The sequence below is a fragment of the Podarcis gaigeae genome, assembly GCF_964106915.1.
Source record: "Podarcis gaigeae genome assembly, chromosome: 14".
NCBI lineage: Eukaryota > Metazoa > Chordata > Lepidosauria > Squamata > Lacertidae > Podarcis > Podarcis gaigeae.
The window spans coordinates 5,690,982-5,714,663 of NC_139690.1; the positions used below are offsets into that span (position 1 = coordinate 5,690,982).

A 23,682-nucleotide genomic window follows, 5' to 3' on the forward strand; every position below is an offset into this window, starting at 1 on the left:
GTAAACAGTGTAAAATACCTATGTAACATCCGGGGGGGGGGGGACAAATGTACTATACACTCGGCCATTTTCATTCCTAAATGCGACTCAGGTAGACCAGACAGCTGCAAAAAAAAGTGTCCTGTGATATAAACATCAGCCCACATCAGAGGCATGTCAGGTTTGTGTCCATTTATTCTTAAAAATTATTCCATGAACCAAGTGTGTTCCAACTTTACAATAACCCCACATTTGGCATGTTTAGCTGTGGCCTCTGCCCTGCACAAAAACCAGCAAACACTGTGTTGACCATATCTTCAGTTGCACAATAAAGGGGCTATCAAGCTTAAGGCAAATAAGATAGCTGTTGAAGTGCTTACATATTTAAAATAAACTTTATCAACTCCAGCAGCTTTCCCATAGTGGCAAGCTCACAGGAAGGCAGGGGCCCTTTCCAGTAGCTGAAACATTGCCTCTGCCCCTGAACCTTTGTTGTTTCAACATGAAAGGTGGAATGTAACTATTTGATAAAATACATCCTTTATGAATTGGTTTGGATCCATTTTTAAACCCTTCTAAGATGGCAGACATTATCACACACATCTTGTGGCAGCAAACACCATAAAGCAGCCTTCTCCAATAATTATAGACACAATTTCCTACATTCTGATGGGAATTGTAGTCTGAAAGGAGAGACCAGGTTGGTGGTGTCTGTAATTATGTTATTGAGGCATTAAGGAAGGTTAAATTTCCTAAGTGATCCAAGTTTCAACAGAATATGTATACACACACATCCCTACTGCTTTCTCTACCTCATCCATAATTTTATAAACCTGTTATGAGCTTACTTACTTTTTCTCAACAAGAGTTTTGGTAAAGGTAAAGGACCCCTGGACAGTTAAGTCCAGTCAAAGGCGACTATGGGGTGTGGCATTCATCTCGCCTTTAGGCCGAGGGAGCTGGCGTTTGTCCAAAGACAGCTTTCCAGGTGACCAGCAGGACTAAACAGCTGGTGCAGCGGAACACCATGACGGAAGCCAGAGTGCATGGAAACACCGTTTACCTTCCCAACGCAGCAGTACCTATTTATCTTGCTTGTACTGGCGTGCTTTTGAACTGCTAGGTTGGCAGGAGCTGGAACAGGGCAACGGGAGCTCACTCCATCGCAGGGATTCAAACCGCCAACCTTCCAATCGGCAAACCCAAGAGGCTCAGTGGTTTAGACCACAGCACCCCCCACGTCCCATTAGTTTTTTTTAGAAACAACACCACCAAACACCATCTAGTGATGGAAAACACAGTGGCTCTTCAGTTGTTGGAGTCTCTCATCCACAGGAATCACTCCTAGTAGCCAGGGATTAGTAAAGAGGCATAGCTTGCTCATCCCTTCTCTAATAATTTTGGCTGGTATCTATGCCTGCTTCAGTTTTCTGTCTTTTGGCATGTCTATGTCTTTTCAGTGGAATGTGTATCAAGGAAAAGCCTACTGATAACTGAATATGAACACAGCATTCAGCATCCTGCAAATTACAGCTTTGCCTTTTTAGAAAAATATTAAGGCTCTTGCCAGACTTTGGGCCAGCAAGGGAAACTGCTTTCAAGGAATGTTTCTACATGCTGTAGATGCAGATTTTCAGCTGGAGATCTATCCCTCTGCTCTGTAACACATGTGGCTATAATTGGGAAATTAATCCTGAAGGCAGACCTGTATTGTGAACTTTTTGATGTTTGACTTTCCCCCCTTTTTTTGCTGGAAGCCTTGTAGAGTGGCTGGGGAAACCCAGCCAGATGGGCGGGGTCATTGGCGTAGCGTGGGTTGTCAGCACCCAGGGCAAAGCAAGTAATTTGCACCCCCTAACCCGTGGATTTGCACCCCCTAACCCTAACCCCCAGATGTTGCGCCCGGTGCGGCCGGCCCCCCCTGCACCCCCCACGCTATGCCACTGGGCGGGGTATACCGGTAAATAATAATATCCTGCACCTTCTGGCAGCTACCTCAATCTAGAGCTGGATTGCATGGTGGGCAAGGTCTTGTTTATGGCTACAAATTGCCTGTAAGGGAAGCTTGATTGCTTTTGAAGCTACAGCACCCAGCCCTTGAAGCTACCTTTTAGATCATAGGATTTACATTGTTCCACAGGTGTCTCTGACCTTGTTTGTGTAGGTTCTCTTTGGTTTTTAATAGTTCCATTGAGGAGGATGCAGGCTGAAGCAATAAAACACACAATTAGCAGGATGCTACAGTACAAGTTCAGCAAGGGCAAACCAGACTGTCCCCCTATGGGTTTTGTTCTTTGCTTAAATACTCCATGAGTCATTTCAGCAGTTGAATCAATTTTTATTACATGAGGAAGTCACTTTTAAGACTATTAAAAATTATAAATATATATATATTTAAAAATTAGAAAGAAAACAGTGAGAATGCCAACAGTTGTCAGCTCAATACATCAAAGTAGGTTGACAAGATCCAACAGAAAACAGCTAGCTGCTGATCACAGTGTAAATCCATGCAAAGTATCTGATCAACTAGAAGCCAGCCTGTGGCTGAGATATGTGGGTTGGAATCTAAAGATGGACAGAAGCCAGGAAGTGCTGCTGTATTTGCTGCCTGAAGGTTGCACATACGTGTATTTACGGAGTAAGACAGATACTGCCCCCCGCAACACACTAACTGAGCAAGCCATATGGGAAACCAGCTTTCAGTGGTTCTACCCCACGCAGTGGGAGCTTGTGTTTCTGAATACTGCCATTGCAGGCAGAGGTGGACTTGTGTGCTATTTCCCAGCCAGTAATAAAGAGAAAAATCCATACGATTGGCCCCAGCCACAATGGTTGCACAACATTCACTCCCGCTCTACAGCCATAAGCCAAAAACAAAAAGAAACAGCTGCAGTGAAAGAGAACTAAGACATTCTAATTGTTAAAGGATGCCATTTAGGACAACTGTCATGATTTTTTTCAAAAGCAACGTCTTACACATAAGTGCCTTTTACAAAATTATAAAAGTATTTGGCAGTGCTTTAAGTGGTGACATTGATGAATCTCTGCATTTATAACATCAATTACATAGCCACAGCAAAAAAAGAAAAGATCCTACACTCCTGCTCTACATTATTAAGCTTTGATAAGGCAAAAGCCTGTGTTCATTAAGGGCCTTAAGTCTTTCCACACCCTTCACTCTCTACATAATCAAGTCTTCTGGAAGTAATGTGATGTTTTGTTTTTAAGAGGCAGCCGGAGGGAAATACATGACAAGCATGTGTTTTTGTGTTAAACTTGATTTTGCTTGCAAGTTAAAAGCCTAGGCTAAGTCTTTGCAGGAATGATCAGGAACCCCATCAATGGCAGCAACCTTAGGGAGAGGTATGCAGCCTTGAGCACCAACAACACAGCATGGCCCCTATTACTATGCCCACCAGCTACTCACAAATACAAGCAAATAGACCTGAGGCTAAAAATTGGGTTGTTAGGGCTAGAAGACATAGATACTCCATCTTTCCTCTCCGCAGCTTCTAAGAGGCTACTATGAGGCTCTCAGAACACCACCACCAACCACACAAGTCTGCCAAAAACCTAAATGGTAAGATCATGCTGTTAGGGCAAATCCACATCTTGAAAAGGTTCTGCATGCTGCACCAAAGTATGAGATTGTCAACGTAAGGCCAGGCATGACCTCAGAGCTAGCCCTCCTAGAAACTACCTCTTGCCTAATGGGAGGAAGTCATAGCTCATTGCACACAGCAGGCCCTCCATCTGCTGGAGCTTTCTGACTCCACAACACCAGCCACATCATAGAAATCTAACTTCCTTGATATTCAGATAAAAGCAAGAGAGTCATACCCTACTGTAAATGAAGAGAGAACAATGAATAGGAGCATCAGGCATTTCTTTCACTATGACTGACTATTGCAATTGCCAATGTAAAAACAGACTGGAAATGGAACAAACGTACACTTAATGTAAACACCTTCGCATTTTTTCTGCAAAAAGAAAAGCCTTGATACAGCTTTGTGCTAACGTATGTGTTAAAATCTCATCCATAATGTAAGATGGCACTATTGTCTAACAGAGGGTTAGGGTAATGTGCATATGTGAAATAAGATACTCTGAAGTAGTACAAGAAGAGATACTCTTTAAAATGTTATGCAATACAAGGGTAAATTCAGTTCTGAATAAAGCCATTCTGTTTGTTCGCAAATTTGCCAGAAATGTTTACCTTTCAGACCAATAGTTGAAGGCCAATATTTTAGACTTAAGTTAAAGGGGACAAATGCACGCACCCTGTCAAGCAGTAGGCCTCTCTCCTGGAAATGACTTTGGCTAGAACTAACTTCAGGGCACGGCCTCCCCCTCATCTGAGACTTAAGGTATTTTGGTGCTGCTGCAAAATGGAAGTTAGAAACAGGGTATCTAATTATTAGACTGGACTCTCTGCTCCTAAAGGAACTTCAGGGAGGAAAGCATCCAACCCTCCCATTTCAATGGCACCTTGTTACCAACCACCTCAGTAGAAAGATTGCCACACTGAATGTTAGGCAGGGATGAGGTTTGTCTATAGATGCGATTATCCAGGCTTTGTGATTGTAGCAAGTAGCCTCTACGGACTGACATATAAAGTTATCAAAAGGATGAAGGCCAACGCCTTCCTGGTGAGGATGGCCTGGAATTTCCTCCCTCTGACAGTAACATTCAATACTATCAGTACTATGAGAAGTAGCATGTTCATTTGTATGCTGTCCTCTATAAAATGTGATTCCCCAAAGTTCTACTTTAAGTGTTTACAGCCAAGAATCTTTTCCAAATATTCAATGCTCCTTCCCTCCATAACTGCCTTGTAAGTCCCACCAAAATCCAGGAGATTCGTTCGCATATGCAGTTAGGACCACAGCCCCAGAGCATAGTGGAACAATTTTCATACTCTGTGGAAGTGTGCTTTAGAGCTGCATGGACATGATACAGATTATCTACCTACAGTACACTTGATAAGGCATATAATCACACACATCCTCATATTACTCATCCAAGGTACTTTGGGCGAGGGGGGGGGGCGAGGCAAGTATCAAGCAATTTTAATTCCACAGATTACAGCACATCAGCTTTTCCTTCCAGTCACCTACTCCTGCATAGAGGAGATCAATAAATAATAGAACAGCTCTGGTCTCACTCATCTGTATTGAACAGAAAAGGGCCAAGTACAATGGTGAGCTTGACTCAAATATGGTACAAGCCTCCATTTCTCTTGCCATTTCTGAGTAATCTTAACCAATACTTTTCAGACCCAGGTCTCACCTAGGTTGAAGACAGCTCAGGGGACACCTACCCAAAAGCCAATAAAACAGGTGAGCTACAAGCTGCGAGATGCCCAGAAGCCTGAAAGATTGCTTTCACACCATAAATGGTCCTCTTGTGGCAACTGATGTACAGACCTCAGGCAGAAGCCCAATATGAGAACCACTTAACTCCTTTCATCACAGAGACAAGCAGATTTACTAACAAATATTTTGAGTTAGTTATGTTCCAACAGGTCAAAACCTGTGGCAGTGTGGACTCCCCCTCCACAAAGGTGGTTATTTTCTCACAATGCATTGAAGGTAGAGGCAGCCTCATTCAAATCCCTTTGAAAGAGAGCGTGCATGACTTCAATGGGCTTGGGGGCACCATCCTCTGTGGGGCTATCAGGCACAGGCGGCATGTGGAGCTTGGAGTCCTTAGAATTCCTTGTTTGTGTTTCAAGGATATGTGCTTGGGTCCAGGTAGAGTCCCCCTCCTGTTATAGAATGGCACAGCTGTTCTTCTCTTTCTCTCGCTCTTTTTCTTTCTCCCGAGGTTCTTTTCTTTTCCGCTCACTACTCCCAGATTGTCTTCCAGTTGATGGAGACGCAGCTCCTTGCACTTGCTATCAATAGGAAAGGGGAGGGGGAAAGGCAAGCTTATTTATTTGAAGTATTTTCATCCACTGCTCAGGCAAAGAAAGGCTCAGAACAGATCAGCCAGGCATCATTTATGCTTAGAAACACTCATTAAGGCCAACTAAGATACTGTCCACTTTGGGCCAAGCACTGCCGAACATCAAATGGTGACCAGCCAGCCAAGTTCATCATTGGAGGGGGGGGAAATTCCCCATTAGGAATTTTCACATTTCCTTTTCTGGAAGATGGAGGCCCACCACTCACTTCAGAATTCACTCCGGGTGAACTTGTTGCAAAGAAAGTGATTCTTGTGCCACCATAAAGACAAAGAAAGATAGCCTAACAACTTTGTGTTCCATTCCTAGGAAAGGTGGCTTGTCAGCTTCAGGCAGGCCTTCATGAAGCAGATTATCTAGATCCATTTCATGAAGTTGCCTTTACTCTTTTGTCTGTTGCCTCGCATCTTTGTTTGCAGCACCATTGCCACACCTGTGAGCTATTTGCTGAGTTTCTGTGGGATAAATGGCTCTTAGCAGTTTGTATGCAGCTGGACAAGTGAACTTTGCTGTTTTTGTTCTGTTTTGTAATTCCCAAATGTACTCTTAACTGTATTTTCTAACTGCATTTTCAGAATATGCAGGTTTGATTTTATGCTATTATTTTTAATTACCAGTACTTTAATAAATCTACCATTTCAACCCTGATGTAGCTTTTTTGGAAGCCTTATTACTGAATCCAGTTTTCATAGCTACTGAACAATTTTTGTGGACCAGAGGTACAAGAACAGACAGTCTGGTTTTTTGCTCTTGTCCCAGTGTATGTCATGCGATATCTGGTAATGTTATGGGAGTTTCCTGGTCCAGCCTAGTTGGACCAGTGTCATGGTGGCAGCTGCACTACCTTGCAGGGTTGGTTTTTCAACTGTGGTTGCTTGGCACCTGCTAAGCCAACAAGGGCTGGTTCCCGGGGTTTTAGGAGTCCCGTGCTTGACACTAACTATAAAAAATAGTACCTTAATCCCCCAAGATGGTACCAAACACCCCATGTTAAAGTCCATGCCATTGAAAGAAAATATGCCAATAGATGAAAAGGGAGGGGAAGCATTAGTTTACATTAGGTTACCTCAATAGATATGTGATCAGTGTCAGATAGCAGGCTAAATTAGGAATATATTGGTGTATAACATGCAGAAGACAGACCAATCCTCAGCCTCTAAGAAACAATTTCATCCATAAGTGAAATCTAAAAAATAAAAATTTCCCTTGCATTATTTACAGATTTTGCACTGTGTGTTCCGCATTTGTTCAGTAATCGTGTATGTTTTTCAGGGTGTGAAACCTACAGCTACCAACTGAATTTTACATATTGTCAATTATTTTTGATGTAATTAAGGATTTATTTATTTTTATTGAAAATTACTCATTGCCAGGCAACATGGCTGATCATATTACCAGGGTCACCGCTTCAGGCCTATGCAGGCATACCAGGCTCCCCCCAACATTGTGGAAGCCCGGAACGTGCAATGTCACACCGTGGGAGGAGGCCTGTCGCGCCCAACAGGGCTTGCTGTGGCTGCAATGCACTCTCTGTTGGGCCCTCCCACTACTGCGATGGGCTCCAGTGGAGCTCGCCACTGCAGTGGGATGGCACAACAGAGCCTGCTGCTGCCACTACCGCAGCACATTCCATTGGGCCTTTCAGAGGGCGCAACAGGCCCCATTTACTCCCAAGGGAGAAAACAACCCCTGAGTGTCCACTGATTTGCGATGTGTGCATTTGCTGGAGACAATTGCAAATGGGCCTTGGGGATACAGGTTCTAGCAACTCACTTTTATGCCAAACAATGGCAGGCAGGCCTGGTCCCTCAAGTCCTCAGAAGGCCTCTCAAAGCAGACCCTAATGTATGTTCTAAGGACTTCTGCCCCAGATGGAGCCATACCTCACATCAGCTGCCCAGCTACAGAATTCTTTGGATAAATTTATACCTCGCCTTTCAGCATTACACTTCCAGAACTGTTAACAGTTAAAGTCAGATCACTGGCCCAGTGAACTCAGTATTGTCTACAACAACTGGCAGGGGCTCTCCGGGGTTTCAGACAGAAGTCTTTCCCAGCACTACTTTCCCAGCTCTGTCGCTGAGCTACAGCCCCAACCAACTCAACAGGGAAAGCTTCCATGCAAGCATGCAGAAGACAGGACTACAAGGGCCACCAGGAGCCAAACTTCCGTACCTGAACCTGAGCAGCAGTGGCAGCAGCGGTGGCAGCGGCAGCTTGCTCCTGCTCCTGATAGTACTGAGAAGCCCGTCTGTCCTCCTCTTCCTGAAGTTTCTTGGCAAGTTCAAGATCACTGATTCCTTCTGGTATCTGCTCCCAATTAATGTCTTGGCTTTGCTGCTCTTGTTGCAAGGATAATGCCATCAGATAATCCTATTATGTAAATCCATGGTGAACACTGCTTTAGTTGGCACAATACAATCAACCAGTGAGATTGTATCCACCATCCAAATTTTCAGCTTTCCTCCATAAACAAAAGAAATATCACTTTCAGCAGCTGCATGAAAGCTGATGTGTGAAGCCTCCTTCCACAATGAACTGGGTAAAAAATTACTGGGCACCATGCAGCCCTGACTTGGTTACAAGTTGTAACTGCTGGATCACTCAGCAGCTTTTAGTGTACAGAATCTAGCAGGCTTTTTGTCCATCCTCAACTCATGCTTCCGGATATCATGGACAAAAGGCATCCCTCAGATACTTCCTGCCTGCCCTCAAGATCTCAAGGACAGAGAATGATATTTCAAATAATCCAGTGTCCTTATAGATGTCTTTAAAAGGGCATTAGACAAAGTCATGGATAGGGCTCTCAATGGCTAAATGTTACTGCATGCTTCTGGGTATCGCCAAATGTTGGAAGACAGCAGTGCAGAGGCCAGCCTATGGCTGACAAACCAGTAGACCTACAGCTTGCCTGGGTTCTTCAAGATGTGGATCCTTATATTACCCTACAGGTTGCTAAATTCCTAACAGCCGTCCTCTCGTACAAGAGACGGAATGGAATGTTAACTGATTATTGATAGTTATAAGAATTTTCTATAATGACATCAGATATTGACTTTAATGTAGTGCCTAAAATTTTTAATCTTAATCTTAATCTTTTCTTATGAATGGCTAATATCTGCCCTTGTGAGTTGTGAATTGCATTATATTATTTGTGGTTTGTACGAGTCCGCTGTTTTTTGTTTTTGTGTGTGTGTGTGTGTGTGTGTTTCATGATGGGCGTAAAGCCGAATAAAACATTTTGACTTTGACTTTGAGCAGTGCAGAGGGCTGTTGCCCTCTTCATGAGCTTCCCGGGGACATCGGGTTCACTGTTGTGGGGAACAGGATACTGGAAAAGGAAGGGCTTTCTGTCTGATTCAGCATGACTCTACTGAGGTTCTTAAGAAACGTAATGTTATGCTACATGACTACATAATTGAAGCAGACATTGAGTTCTGCCTAGTTTATTCTGCTTTCAGAGAATCAAGAGGGAAAAGGAGGCTGACACAAGGCACGATTTACATACAGCGCTAGTGGGGAAATTGCATCCATCCCAAGTACTGAAAAGGCAAAGCAAATCTACCTGGTCTATCTGATCTTGCTGTCCTCTGTATACTGTTTCTGGATCAGATGGAGGTCGTAGATAGAATTCAGAATCACAGAAGTTTCCATCCCCATCTACATTGTGTAAGCTTTCCCAAACAACTTTGTCTTCTGTAAGGAAACCCTGATCTGTCACCAGGAGATAAAGCTGGCCCTAAACGAAAAGGAAATTCTTTTACACATGTGCTGTTGGAAACTAATTTGGATGGGGGAGGGAGCGCTGATTCCTGCTAATACCATGTCCATTGTTTGGGATGAAGTTAGTGACCATCTCCTGAGTATTTTTAGCTTTAGGAGCCATACTTGTGGAGTCTGCAACCTTGCTGCACAGTTATGCAACTTTCCATAGTCAATCATCAGTTTATAGCTATCAGCTAAAATTTCACATGTGTGACTATTTCATGCATTATTATACTTCCTCCAGAAGCGCAGCTTGCCATAAGTTGTTGGATTCCAACTCCCATCAGCATGGCGAAAGGCCAGGGATGATGGGAGTTGTATAGTCTAACAACTGGAGGGCTGCAGGTTCTCCACACTATAGTCTCTGAATGTACCCAGCAGAGATTCAAGGAGACATGGCACTATCTAATGGCATAACAGTGTGCAGATGTCAATATCAACTTAATTCACTGGCTGTACATTTTGATACACAGGATTCTAGTAAAAGAAGGCTGATCATCAAGTCATAGCTACAACCCTAGAGAGAAGAATTAAATCTGAACTACTTGAGCATACATGTATGTGGAGTTTGAAAATGTGCCAAAGGAAACACATTTAGAAGCCAACACACATTCCTCAATAGAAAAAGATTGGGGATGCCAGCATAGTCAGTGACATGGGACAATGGGACTAGTAGTTAACATATTGAAGGCCACAGGTTCCTTATCCCTGTTCTTGGGCAAAGCAGCCACATGACACTTTAGGGGCAAATGGACATCAACTAGGAGCAGGCCACAAACTCATGAGCTTCATTAGTTAACAAGCTCAGATAAAATACAGAAACTGTTCACAGCCATATACCTTATGTTTGGTCATGGTGCTAAAGTGGTTGTTTCTAAAGAACACACATAGTTCTCCTTCTTGAACAGTGGAAGTCAACTCACATAACCCATGGTAGGTCAACTGAGTGGCTGTGTTGTTTAGGAACTGTTCTGCTATGGAACCTGCGAAGAAAGGTGGGTTACTGAAATTTAAAAATCAGTTTAAAACAATTACAGTCAAGAAAATAGGGTAGGTAGATACACACACACACACACACACACACACAGGCCTGTGTAAAAAGGTGCTTCTTCAGCATATGGCTAAAACTATACAATGCCAGAGACACCTCTTATAAACTGCCACAGAAAAGACCCTCTCCCAGGCCACACCCCCCCCAAAATTATGAAGGGTAGTGGAAATACCAAATACCTGTTTATCTTCAGTACAGACTCTTGGGTATTAAGGAGGCATATTTCAGATATTTGGGGCCTAGACCTGCTGTACTGTAGTACCCAGCTAAGCATGACATTTATCTGAAAACTGGAGAGTGTCAGCTTAGAACCGCATGGAGGACAAGACAATTTCAGTGTAAAACAGCTGAGTTAAGGATGGTTTGCTGGTAAAATAAAAAGGAATTCAATTACTACAAAGCCTGCTAGACTCAAATGAGATGAAGAGGTTGATTGTGAAGCAGAGTTACAGGCTTGCTTCTAGGTTAAGTGGCCACTGGATTGCAGTCACAGACTATTCAATGCTAGTCCGACTCAGAGCACACCCATTTAAGTTACTGGACATTAATTGTTCATTAATCTCAGTGGGTCTACTCTGAGCAGGACTTAGTTGAATTCTACTCAATAGGTCTATGCTTAAAATCAGAGATTTCCCCCCAATACGTCTCATTCATGCATGTGACCAAGATGGCTTTGTAACTGTGGAAGCTGCTAAACAACCGGGTGGTGCCATTGCCTTCATGCTCTGCTTGTGGGCCTCCCAGAGACATTTAGTTAGTTACAATGGGAAACAGGATGTTTGGTTGGATTGGCCTTTAGTCTGCCCCAGCAGGGTCCTTAAGTTCTTATGGATTCTATTCATGTCAGCTACCAGTTGCTGAAGAATGACAGCATTGTCTTAATGCTTCTGACTGGTCCATGTTTGAAAAAAGGATGTTGAATTAGTTGGACATTTGATATGATCAAATAGTGTTTTTCTAACATTCTTAAGCAATTCACCCACCTTCATCAACTAGCTTAGTGTTGTCTGACTGCTTACAACAAATTATTTTCTCCACCAGCTGATTGTAGCTGCAGTTACCAACTGCTTTCACAATGTCAGCAGTCTGTGGGGGAGAGAAAAGGTACACCAAGCTTGACTGATATTTTGTGTCTATTATGAGAAAGACAAGTTAATGCTACCAATAGTTAAAAACACACTACTGTGATGGCACACACAGGTGGAATGATATAACATTGTATTTTCCAGTACACAATGATGACTAAAACAATATGCAACTGCCCATCCACCAGTATCATTCTTTCTATGATTCTTTTTTAGGAAGGGAGCTGGGTGACTACTGGAAAGCTTTTTGCTGTGGTGGCACCCACACTCTGCAATTCCTCAAAGCCACATTTTGGACCTTCCATGCTATTTCTTAATTACAAGAAGGCAGCTGTACTGATGCACTTTTAGTGGTGTTTAGGATCTGTAAAAAATTTAGTTGCTATATTTATCTTTGTGTTTATCCGTTGTAGCTTTTAAATGTTCACTTAAGTTCTTATATGAACTTGTTTTACAGGCCATCCTCTGAGCTGGGGACAAATTCCATAAACCACACCCATAGGATTAACACATCCCCTCTCCTTGCTTACCTGGGGATCTACTAGCCATCCATGGTATAATGGAATATCAAGAAGGTCAAACACTATGCATTCAGGTGTGTACTCAAACACTCGTACACCAGTGAACCTCACATTCACATCAAGACCTGTCTGAAGCTTATGCAAGATTGCCATTGCATCACTCATATTCTGCCAAAAAAAGGAAAACTTAACTGTTTGCATCAGTCAACACACAATACCAGTATTAATAACAGTATTTTAAAAGCAGATTACAGAAAAAATCTGAAGCTGTTGAGTTCTTAATGCTGTATGAAGACAGTAGAAAGTATAAAAAATTATCATTTACAGTAGGATGAGACTTGACCAATAATCAGATTATAACCTCATTTACCAATATGTTAAAACATTGCCAAAGGACATAAAGTGTCCAAATCTTATAACCATAGTTTCTGAGAGCAATAATATCCACGAGCTTTTAACAAATAAATAACATTTAACACATTTTACTGATTCATATTGAAATCTACCAAGGGTTAGCAAATGCCCATCATTAAAAAATTAACTGCTTCAGGTTTTTCAGGAGAATCAGGAAATTCTCAACTCACTGCAAATTTCTTATTGGTAATTTACTCCCTTCAAGTTTTTTATTACTTAAAAACTCTATGAAAGTAATGGAAAACAAACTTATTACAGAGAAAAATTAAGCCATCCTATCATTTGTTAACTAGACTTTAGCAGAAAGAAGAACTGTAGGTTAATTCACTAAATAATTTCATCTCACAAACAAGATAAAGAGTGTAGCTCATGTTGCTATATGTAATGCATAATTCTTTCTTTAATGTAGCAGTCTGTCTTCCATTGATTTACTCTTGCTTTTAATATGATTAAACAGATGCTTTAACTTTACAATATGAATGGGGAGGGGGAGAGAGATTAAGTGGTTTAATTCACTACTAGAAAATGCCACTTACTCTTAAGAAGAGCTTGTTATTTATTACCTGCTCATAGTTTAAGCGCTGAATTTCAGATATTTCTTTTGGTTTTGCATCAAGGATATAGTCCCCTATAAGAAAACAAAAGATTCTAATTTGAAAGCTGGAACTTTATAATCAAAAGCAATCTAATCTTGTTAAAGCTTTATTGGTTCTTTCACAGGAAAAAAAACTATCAATTAGAGGAGATTAGTTGTGAGAGGCTGTAAAGATGCAAGCAAATACCCAAAATTAGAAAGCTGCTGCTTACTAGCATGAGTCAGCTTCCTTTCAGGTATGCCCTGAAAGACAAAGCTGGAATTTATGAGACAAATCAAGGAGTGTATTTATATGCTGAATAATCTGTTGCAATAAAATTAGTTTTTCTAAAAACCTGTACTTTGACCTGCCAATTTCAACTTTTGATTCATTCTGGTAACTGGAATGTTGAGCCTTTTGTTATTAAATGGTGTGGTTAGATACAAGAAGAGTGTCCAATACTTGTCCTCCAAAGGTGTGCAAAAGTGATTATTTCTGCCTTGATCAGATCACACCTGGAGTACTGTGTCCAGTTCTGGGCAACACAATTTAAGAAGGATATTGACAAGCTGGAATGGGTGCAGAGGAGGGTGGCCAATACGATAAAGGGTCTGGAAACCAAACCTTCTGAGGACTGCTGCAGGGAGCTGGGTAAGAGGAGACTGAGAGGAGTGAATATAGCCACCTTCAAATATCTTAAAGGCTGCCAGAACCAATGGCTTCAAGTTACAAGAAAAGAAATTCAAGTTAAACATCAGGAATACCTTTCTGACCTCTTTTGACAGTGGAATGGACTCCCTCAGAAGGTGGCAGACTCTTGTTCAGCGGAGACTTTTTAAGCAAAGCTTGGGTGGCCATCTGTCATGGATGCTCTAATTCAGGCATCCCCAACCTTCGGCCCTCCAGATGTTTTGGCCTACAACTCCCATGATCCCTAGCTAACAGGGCCAGTGGTCAGGGATGATGGGGATTGTAGTCCAAAACATCTGGAGGGCCGAAGGTCGGTGGTGCCTGCTCTAGTTGATATTCCTGCTTTTGGGGAGGGGTTGGACTAGATGATCCTCAGTGTACCTTCCAACTCTACAGTTCTATGGTTCTATGATTAACTCAAACAGAGAGAGAGAAATGAAGTGGGGAAAACATTAAGATTTAAGCTAACCTTCATTAGCCTGGAGCCCTCTAGATGTTTTGCACTATAACTCCCATCAGCCCCACCCAACCTCAACATGGCTCTGCTGGCTGCAGCTGATGAGAGTTGCCCTCCAGATGTTTGGGACTGCACCAGGTTGGTGAAGCCTGGATTAAGCTTTGGCAAGAGAGTCATTCTCCCTGAATCATGCTTGCCTGAGCTTTACATTCCCCACTCAACTTGAGTGGCTTCTTCTTGTTTATATCAGCTTTAACATCTATTTTAACACTTCAAACTGTTATATTCTTCAGTAACATAAAATATTTTAAATTGTGCATTCAAGATTTTGCTTCCAGCGTATCAACCTTTTATCACCAATTAGCAACCACAAAAACAAATGCTACCTAAAGAGCAACCAATAGATTACTTCTTCTGTAACAAGTGTGGAGAGCTGCCAAAGCATCTGGCCCATGGTGCATTCCCTTTCCGCTTTTAGTCTCTCCTCCTCAGACCCCTCCCCAAAGCCCACTGTGCTGCCTTGCAGGGAAGCAAAGAAGACACCTCTCTTCCTCCTCCAGTACAGAAATACAGTGAGCTACTTGAAAGAAGTGACTGATCTTCCCCTTTTCTGGCAGCTCACTTCTTCCTTCCACTTCTTTTCCTCCACATTCACCACATAAGCCAGGAGAGAATGGGTGGCCCCACTTTCTTTTGGCTCTGGACCAGCCCATGGCTAGCATGCAGCCCAAAAGGAATTCCCACTCCCATCCCATTAAAGGGAGCAGAAAAGGTTCCCTGACCCTTGCTATAATATTCCTACAGTATATATCAATCAGTGTATCCTATATTACTGAGTAGCATCCCTCAATTTTTAGCTGTTAAATTATTCCCTGGAGAGGCAACCAAACAAGTCTATAGTATTCTGAAGTATTTAAGGGCAGAATGAGTCATGGCCCCTGCAAATCCATTCTATGAAATTAAAGTGGAGCCGCTGAACTCCCTCTGCAGAATGAACCAATACATTTCAGGACTGCTGGACTGTGAATGCTGCTTCTAGCCTACTCAGTTCCATTTTAACTAAAGAAAAATCTTTCCCATAGAAATCATGCCAATTGTAGCAAGTGTTGGAGATATTTTCCTTTTCAAATTTAAAGAGACAAAATGCAAGAACAGAAATAACATTTGAAGTCTTACATCACCCAAACTAACCAAATCAGTGAGAAGGGTAGGGTACAAATCCCCAGGCCCTTGTTTCCCAACCATGTGCCAAGATCCAAAGTGAAGGGCCAGTGGGAGGGGAGAGAAATAATAGTCCTTAGTAAGCAAAGGTGAGCTAGTTAGTATAAGGTAAAGGAACCCCTGACCATTAGGTCCAGTCATGACTGACTCTGGGGTTGTGGTGCTCATCTTGCTTTATTGGCCGAGGGAGCTGGCGTACAGCTTCCGGGTCATGTGGCCAGCATGACTAAGCCGCTTCTGGAGAACCAGAGCAGTGCACGGAAACGCCGTTTACCTTCCCGCCGGAGCGGTACCTATTTATCTACTTGCACTTTGACGTGCTTTCGAACTGCTAGGTAGACAAGAGCTAGTTAGGGCCCCAATAATTAGAAGCTATGTATAGTTTCTAGAGGAGTCCTTCAGTGTCCAAGGATCATCTCACTCTAGCATGGCCAGGCTTCTCCAACCCACAAGCTGACTACACCCATGATATTTTATAAGTTAACAACAGGCTCAAGGCTAATTTAAACGTTCAACTACTGCCATTCAACTATAAGCAGGCTATCCTGCCAGATTCTAAACAATCCTTGCTTAGGAATTAACCATTTTTCTCAATACAAATTACACATGCAGTGTTATTAGTACTAACCTAAGTATTCCATCAACTGCTCAGCAGTTATGATTTCCATCATTGGTGGCAGTTTCACCTGTGAGAGAAGAGAATTTAAGCTCAATTGTTTCCCACAGTACTTAAAAGACAATAAAAGTTTGTAAGAGTTAAACATCCAAATTTGCACTGTAGATGTACAAGAGCCACAGATATTTTTGTTACATGTAGAAATAAGCCTGCCTATCAACTATTGGAAACCATATTAAAAATCACCAAGAAGTACAAAGGTCAACTCCCCAAGTGAGAGAGACACATTTCTCTGTGCTTCCAAATTCCTACATCTAGGAAAAGCTGAAGATATTATTCTTTTGATGACTTCTCTTTTCATGGATTGTTTTTACTACTACAACTTAAGAGTTCTATATACTTCAGAAAACCAGTATTAGTGTTTAGTTGTCCTTGATATTGAAGCACCTCACAAGTTTAGGCTCCAAAATAAGTCCCTTGGTGTTTCAGTCGACAGAGGTTACTCATTTATATAGAACTATGTAAGCATACTGCAAGTGGTCAGCAGCATTAGCACTGCATACCTGTTTTTTGTTTTTTATGTGATTGCAAAGAAACATAAATGTCTCCTCGAATGAAGAAGCTACTGAAATCATTCTAATGTGCAACTTTCAGCAATTTATATAAAGTCTGCATCAACACCTGGTACACAATGAGTCCCAAAGAGCCTTACCAGACTGGAATAGAGTGTGTGGCTAGTTCACTGTGCAAGTGATATTATGGCAACATATGCATAGGACTGTCTTTCAGGAAGACTAGAATTTCATTGGGTCTCTTGGTGGAAACAAATCCCAGCATCACTTAAGATTCTGAATGCTGGGCTACAGATGAAATTATCTGAGCTGCTGAACTGCTATGCTTCTCAGAGCTGTTAATGTATGTTTGAACTACTGTTCAAAGCTACATTAACAACGCTAAGAAGAATAGTGAGGACACAGATTGCAAATGGAATGTTTCAGGCAGCAGTAAGGTTAAAGAAGATGCATTAGTTGACAAAGTAATTCTCTCTTCCATGGAAACTTTCAAAATGGAGAAGTTAATGTTCAACATAAAAGGATGCCATATGTACACATTCCTTTACTGTATATGGAGACCATAATTATTTCCATTTCTGTAAGATGCTGAATGCATTTCCAGAATGAGATTTGTTTGGCAAATAACTTGGTTTCCAAGATGGAATATATCACATTTTGTATCACATTGTTTGTAACAATGTTGTTTGCAACGGTTCTCTGTGTTCTGAACAGTGCTGTCTGAGAAACAAGCTTGATTTAGGTTTCCAGCACCTTGCAAATAGATATACAGAGGTGAAAGGAATTTGCACACTCTTGCCCCATGCACTAGCCAGGGGACTAAAAGTCAGTAGGTTCCGTGGGTTTAGTATGTGTTTTCCTACTATACTACACCTGCAACGTTTTGTGCAACACTACCCCCCTAACTCGGCAGGTAACAAATGCATTATTCTTGAAAACAATATCCCAACAGGAAGCCAATGTTCAATAGTTCATGTTTTACTTAATGAGAAAGTGTAGATGCAAAGAAACTGTGTGAGGCTTGTAACAGCAAAAAAATGAAATTTCTCCCTGCTGGAATTCTACTGCCAAATCCCCAGCAAAACATGTGATTTTTACCACTAGGATAATAAACCCTTTTCAGACCAACCCAAGTTAATCTAATAGTAGTTGATCAAATTGGAGATAACATGAAAAAATCCTTCCCAAATGAAGAGCTTATCATTTGCTCCCAGTTTACCACTCCTTTCAGGATCTTTGGCCAAAGGAATTCACAGCCCTTCTCAAAACTAGCTTCTCTCTTGTCCCCAAAATAGTCATACTAGATTACTTTATTTTGAGAACACTTTGTAAGCTACTTGTAAAGCCTCTTGGGTCTAAAAAGCAGAATATAAAATAAATGTTAGCTTCCTTCTGTACATAGACAGCCACCTAGCAAGAATACTGTTAGCATATTCAACAAAAAATTAAAATTCAGCTAAATATTTGGAGTTTATTATGTATTGGTATAATTTGGAATTAATGTGATATGATTGGTTTGTCAATTGGAAATTAAATAAAAATTATTTTAAAAAAATTCTGTTAGCATATTCTAACTGGCTGTCAGTGTCTTGGGTATTAAGGAAGCAGACAAAATTCTTTGTAGAGCCCGGCTTCAGCTGGGGAGGGCAGGATATAAATAAAAATTATTATTATTATTATTATTATTATTATTATTATTATTATTATTATTATTATTTTAATGGGAGGTCAACCTGGAACCTTCTGTAATCACAGCATGGAATCAAAAGCTGAGCTATGGCTTCTAAAACAGAAGGAGAGGTGAGAAAACAGTAATGGTGTCATTTCACACCTCCCAGCACCAGATTTAGGGTGGTACAGGTGGCTCCCCACAACAGTGCACCAAACCAAGGGAGCACAAAAACGAGGAAATCCATAATTGAGAAGATCCATTTGGGGTGCCAAATGTTAGCCTTGCACAGGGTGCCACATTAAGAAAGATTACCAAAGTCCATCCCTGCGCCTCCACAGAACCTATAGAAGAAGAGTTTGGATTTGATATCCCGCTTTATTACTACCCTAAGGAGTCTCAAAGCTGCTAACAATCTCCTTTTCCTTTCCTCCCCCACAACAAACACTCTGTGAGGTGAGTGAGGGTGAGAGATTTCAGAGAAGTGTGACTAGCTCAAGGTCACCCAGCAGCTGCATGTGGAGGAGCAGGGATGTGAACCCGGTTCACCAGATTACAAGTCCACCGCTCTTAACCACTGCACCACGCTGGCTCTCTCATTGCTTGCCTTAGACGGAGTCAGCCTGTTGGACCACTACCTGCTATTAGCTCCTCCAAGTGGCAGCAACATTCGGAGTCATCATGTCAGGGGCTGGCTGGCTACAATTATGTTGCAGAACACATACATACATGCTCTTCTGCTTTTAGCTACAGGGGCATAGTTTATAGATCTCTGTCAGATGAAATTGCCCAGGACTATAGATGGACAACGGGTGTGACTGTGCCTAAGACTACTTGCTTCATATGTTCTTTGTATGGCTTTCTGTCAGTCAGGACTCACAGAAACTCAGTTCCAGCACCTCAGGAACTCAGGCATCTCTCAGGTGGGCACCACTGCTATTATTAGAGAAGAAGGGAGGTGTTCATGGTGAGTTCCAGCATCTCTTTTTCTAGAAAAATAGCACTGGTTCTTTTCAACATACTGTATGGGGGGAAACCTCACCTCAACAGCAAATACAGCTTTGCAAACAAAAGGTCCCACTTTCAGCTTCCTACACCACAGGTTAAAAAGGGTCGGATGGTGGGAATAAACCTTCTACCATGTCTGAGAGGCTGGAGTAGGCATAGGCAAACTCCGGCCCTCCAGATGTTTGGGACTACAATTCCCATCATCCCTAGCTAACAGGACCAGTGGTTGGAGATGATGGGAATTGTAGTCCCAAACATCTGGAGGGTCGGAGTTTGACTATGCCTGGGCTGGAGGGTAGCTACCAGTCACAGCAAACAATACTGGGCTAGATGGTATAGAATGCATTCACATGTAATGCTATGGGCTTAGAATGAATGTGTGGGCTGCCATGGAGGAGATTACAGCTGCCTTGCTCCCCCTCCCAGTCTTCAGCTCAGTGAGGTGCATGTCACACCTAAACTTATGTTTGGCTTAACACATTGTCCAAACCCAGACTCAGAGTGAAGTTTTCTTGATACAACTTTGAGGTTAAGAAGAGAGCTTAACTGTGAGCCTGGGTTTAGATGATATAACAAGCCAAACCTTGGCTTAGCAGCACACTGTACTGAACTAAGAGAACCAGGGAAAAACAAAGTGGGTCTGAGCTCCTTTCTGATAGCACACTTGTGCAGGCTCAATAAACCATAGCTTGGTTAACCATGTGCAAACTAGATCCTATTTAGTATGAGACTGAACCTGGGACTCTCTACCTTCCCAAGACGAACTGTGGAGCTGTAGAGGCACGCTGCCAGGGCTTGCAGCCTGAGGCAAAGGGAAAGACCCCTGCTATGTACAGAAACAACTAGCAAGACTGAAGTAAGCTGCACCTTACTTCAATTCTGGCAATGAGGCAGTGTCATTCCAGAGCTGCATCGCAGGGTAGGTCCCAGGTTGTGCCTCCAACCTCACAGCATCAGCCTCTTAAAGTGGCTATCTCACCTGCATTCTGCCCATACCCAGAGAGAAATTCACCTAGGCAGTTGTGCCAACTCCAGGAGGCCCACTCAGTATTTGTGGGCAGGGTGTCCTGCTCGTTGAATGTTGAGGGGGCATTCGCACTAACCCGTCTCTTTGATTGCTAACAATCTCAAAGGAACATGCCAAAGTGATGTCACGCATGTGCAACCCGCACTCCCCAAATGATGTTGGGTGCAACTGCTCCTCTGCACCTAGGGTGATCAGTTCCTGGGCAGGCAGACAAGGGAAGACATCCACACATGTAACAGAGGAAGCTGCCTTACAAGAGGGATCACACTCATCCCTCTAGCTCAACAGTTCTCCAGGATGCCACTGCGAAAGTGCTTCCCAGCTCTACCTGGAGGTACCTGGGATTGAACCTGCATTTTGCATTCAATAAGATCGTGCTCTGCCCCTACCAGCGGGCCCTTCCCCTGAAAGGATAAGGAAAGAGGACAGCCCTCCTGGCCAGTTTATCTAGGAAGCTGCCTGTCCCTCGGGAGGCCAGCGAGGCGTGCAGCTGGCCTGGTCCTTCTCCCCCAGCCCCGCCACGCACCTTCCAGGCCAGGAGCAGTACGTTCATGATGGCCAGGAGCGGGCAGGGCCCGTTCTCGTTCTGGGTGATAATGGGCGTGTTCTCCTCCTTCCAGCGCACCCACTTGATGTGGTAGACCGACTGACCCGGGAAGCGCTCCTTGGCGCCCGGCGGGAGGAGCAGGAGCGGCGATGGCGAGGCGGAGGACGACGACGAAGAGGCAGCGGCGGCGGCGGCGGCAGTTCCTGCCGCAGCCCCCTTGCTAGGGCTGACTCCATCCTCGTCGTCTTCTCCGCCGGCGACAGGGGCTCTCCTGGGCGCCGCCGTCGCCTCCTCGGAGTCGTCGTCGTCGTCGTCCTCGCAGCCGCCGTTGAGGTCGGAGATGCTGGCCCCGTCGCAGGACGGCAGGTTGGAGAAGGAGCCGAGCGAGTCGGCCAGGCTCGCCGACTCCTCGCCGCCCGCCGGGCTCAGCGAGCCGGGCCCCGACACCCCGCTGCTGCCGCTGCCTGGGGACGGAGCCGCGGTCGCCTCAGCCTGGGAGGGGCTTTCGGGCGTCGTCGCATCTCGGGCGGCCACCGGCGGCGGCTCTTCCAGGCGGGAAGCGAGGGACGCGGCCGCCTCTGAGAGGACCGTCGAAGAGCTTCCCGCCCCTCGCTGCTGCTGCTTCTCCGCCTCCTCCCGCGTCTCCTCAGATGCCGCCGCCGCCGCCGCCGCCGCCTCGTCAGGCTCTGAGGCGATTCCCGCCTCTTCCTGAGGGGAGACGCGACTCGCCTCAGGGGCGCCGCCGCCGCCCCGCTCGAGCGCGCCCAGGGGGGCGGGAGGAAGCAAAGCTGGCGGCGGCGGAAGCTCCGCCAGGCCCTCCATTGCCCTCGGCGGACAGCTCCCCTCCCTCGGTCAGCGAGGCGTTTCCGCTAGGGGCGGCGGCAGCATGAGCAGCGCCGCCGCCGCCGCCGCGACCGAGACGGCTGCTTCTGGCCCAAGCGGCCTTCGGACGCCATGACAGGCAGAGGCCACGCCCCTTCCCCGCCCTGCCCGGGGGAGGGGCTGGCTGCGGGGCGCATGCGCGTGACGCGTGCGAAAAAGGGCGCGGTTTGGTGGGGAGTCCTCTGTCAAGGGGGCTGATAGTCAGACAGGGGGGTCGTTTGGGGGGAACAGACAGACACCCCAACATACACACACAAGGCCGCAGCTTCAGCCCCCTCTGTTAGAGTTGCTGTGAGTGAGTTCCCTGATCTGGACCTTGTGCAGAATAGAATAGAAATCAATTTGTTCTCCACCTCAATAATGTATGTCAAAGCTTTACTGGAAAAACAGTCTTAAGGTAGTTACAAATAAAAGTTGCAAAACACAAAGCAACGCATTGGTTTTTAAACAAACTAGCGATGCTGTCCAAGTCTTCTTTGTAATCCTTAATGCAGTTTGAAATTAAAAATTGAAGGTCTTATATATTTCATAAATGTTCCAACCAAACACATACATAAATATATAAACCACATGTCTGAAGCAGCACAGGAAAACAGTCCTGAAATCATCTTGACTCCCAAGCTGACCAAGTGTTTCTCTGCAAGGAGAGAGGGGGTGAGGGAACCTTCCCATTGTCTCAGGAATTAAGAAATCACCATCTCAAAGGAATAGACAGACTACCAGGAAAGGCAATCAGATAAGGCAAAATAACAGCATTCAAATTTCTGTTGTAGACCACCTTTTCTGTGATGTAGGTATGATGTTTGTGGGGGGTGGTCTTGGGTTACACTCTTTCTGTGATGTATGTATGATGTATGGAGGGGAGGTCTTGAGCTATATAAGGGCCAACACACCTTGGTTCTGGGTCCTCCTCCTCTCTCCTGCTTGTGGGGGGAGCCCCCTGTTGCAACAGTTCAATAAAGATCAGGCTTCCTAGCTGCTTTGCTTCTCAATATTCTCTGGTTGGCCTCTGTTATTTTCTCCGACTGATGGAAAACCTACAAAGGACTCTATAAAGGCTCTTGTGTCCCCCACAAGGGAACAAGGGCAGATTTTTGTTTATTACAAGTTCAAAAAGCTTTCCTCTCTCTGATCCCAGATCCTAAGTAACTTCCTTGTTAAAACAGTTAACTTCTACTCCTGCTGTTGCCTCCATCCAATGCTTGAGACGCTGTGTTCTTAGGGTCCATCTTCATTCTGTGAGAGATCTCTGCTAGACTTTCCAGTAATGAGTCATCAATTAGAATAAATCCTCAAATGGAAACATCTACCCCCTTGTGCTGCATTAGCTAGAGACAAGCATGCCTAATGCAAAGTTCTCTTTGCAAAATGTTTTCACAGAATCATAGAGTTGGGACCATGGGGATTGGGGGGGGGGGTTATCTGGTCCAACCCCCTGCAAAGCAGGAATCTTTTCTACCATGCGGGGTTTAAAACTAAGACCCTGAAGTTAAGAGTCTGATGCAAACACAATACAGTGGTACCTCGGGTTAAGTACTTAATTCATTCCAGAGGTCCGTTCTTAACCTGAATCTGTTCTTAACCTGAAGCACCACTTTAACCAATGGGGCCTCCCGCTGCCGCCGCGCTGCCAGAGCA

The 23,682-nt window shown here is 44.0% G+C and overlaps 1 protein-coding gene across 4 annotated transcripts; it reads right to left on the bottom strand.

Moving 5' to 3' along the window:
- Positions 1-2,296: 2,296 nt before the first annotated feature.
- On the bottom strand, positions 2,297-22,166 carry MINDY2 (MINDY lysine 48 deubiquitinase 2). 4 transcript variants are annotated; one of them, XR_014557707.1, is made up of 10 exons: positions 21,142-22,166; positions 16,352-16,409; positions 13,344-13,408; positions 12,376-12,534; positions 11,744-11,846; positions 10,550-10,692; positions 9,510-9,683; positions 8,120-8,317; positions 7,011-7,130; positions 2,297-5,875 (listed from the first exon to the last, which is right to left on the bottom strand). XR_014557707.1 is itself a non-coding variant. In XM_083710784.1 (9 exons), exons 1-9 carry the CDS (start codon positions 21,982-21,984, stop codon positions 5,750-5,752), a joined length of 1,869 nt encoding a protein of 622 aa, XP_083566910.1. In that variant the 5' UTR covers positions 21,985-22,166; the 3' UTR covers positions 2,297-5,749. The 4 variants fall into 4 exon arrangements, 2 of the variants coding, with proteins under 2 accessions (XP_083566910.1, XP_083566909.1); XR_014557708.1 differs by having other exon boundaries at positions 13,317-13,408; positions 21,142-22,154; XM_083710784.1 differs by lacking the exon at positions 7,011-7,130.
- Between the last annotated feature and the right edge of the window lie 1,516 nt (positions 22,167-23,682).

Excerpts from the sequence above, each read along its gene's own strand:
- MINDY2 (XM_083710783.1), bottom strand. The coding sequence starts at position 21,984 with ATGGAGGGCCTGGCGGAGCTTCCGCCGCCGCCAGCTTTGCTTCCTCCC. Across the intron at positions 16,410-21,141 it reads TACTGCTCCTGGCCTGGAAG|GTGAAACTGCCACCAATGAT; the intron begins GTGCGTGGCGGG and ends CTTCTCTCACAG. Across the intron at positions 10,693-11,743 it reads CACTAAGCTAGTTGATGAAG|GTTCCATAGCAGAACAGTTC; the intron begins GTGGGTGAATTG and ends CTTTCTTCGCAG.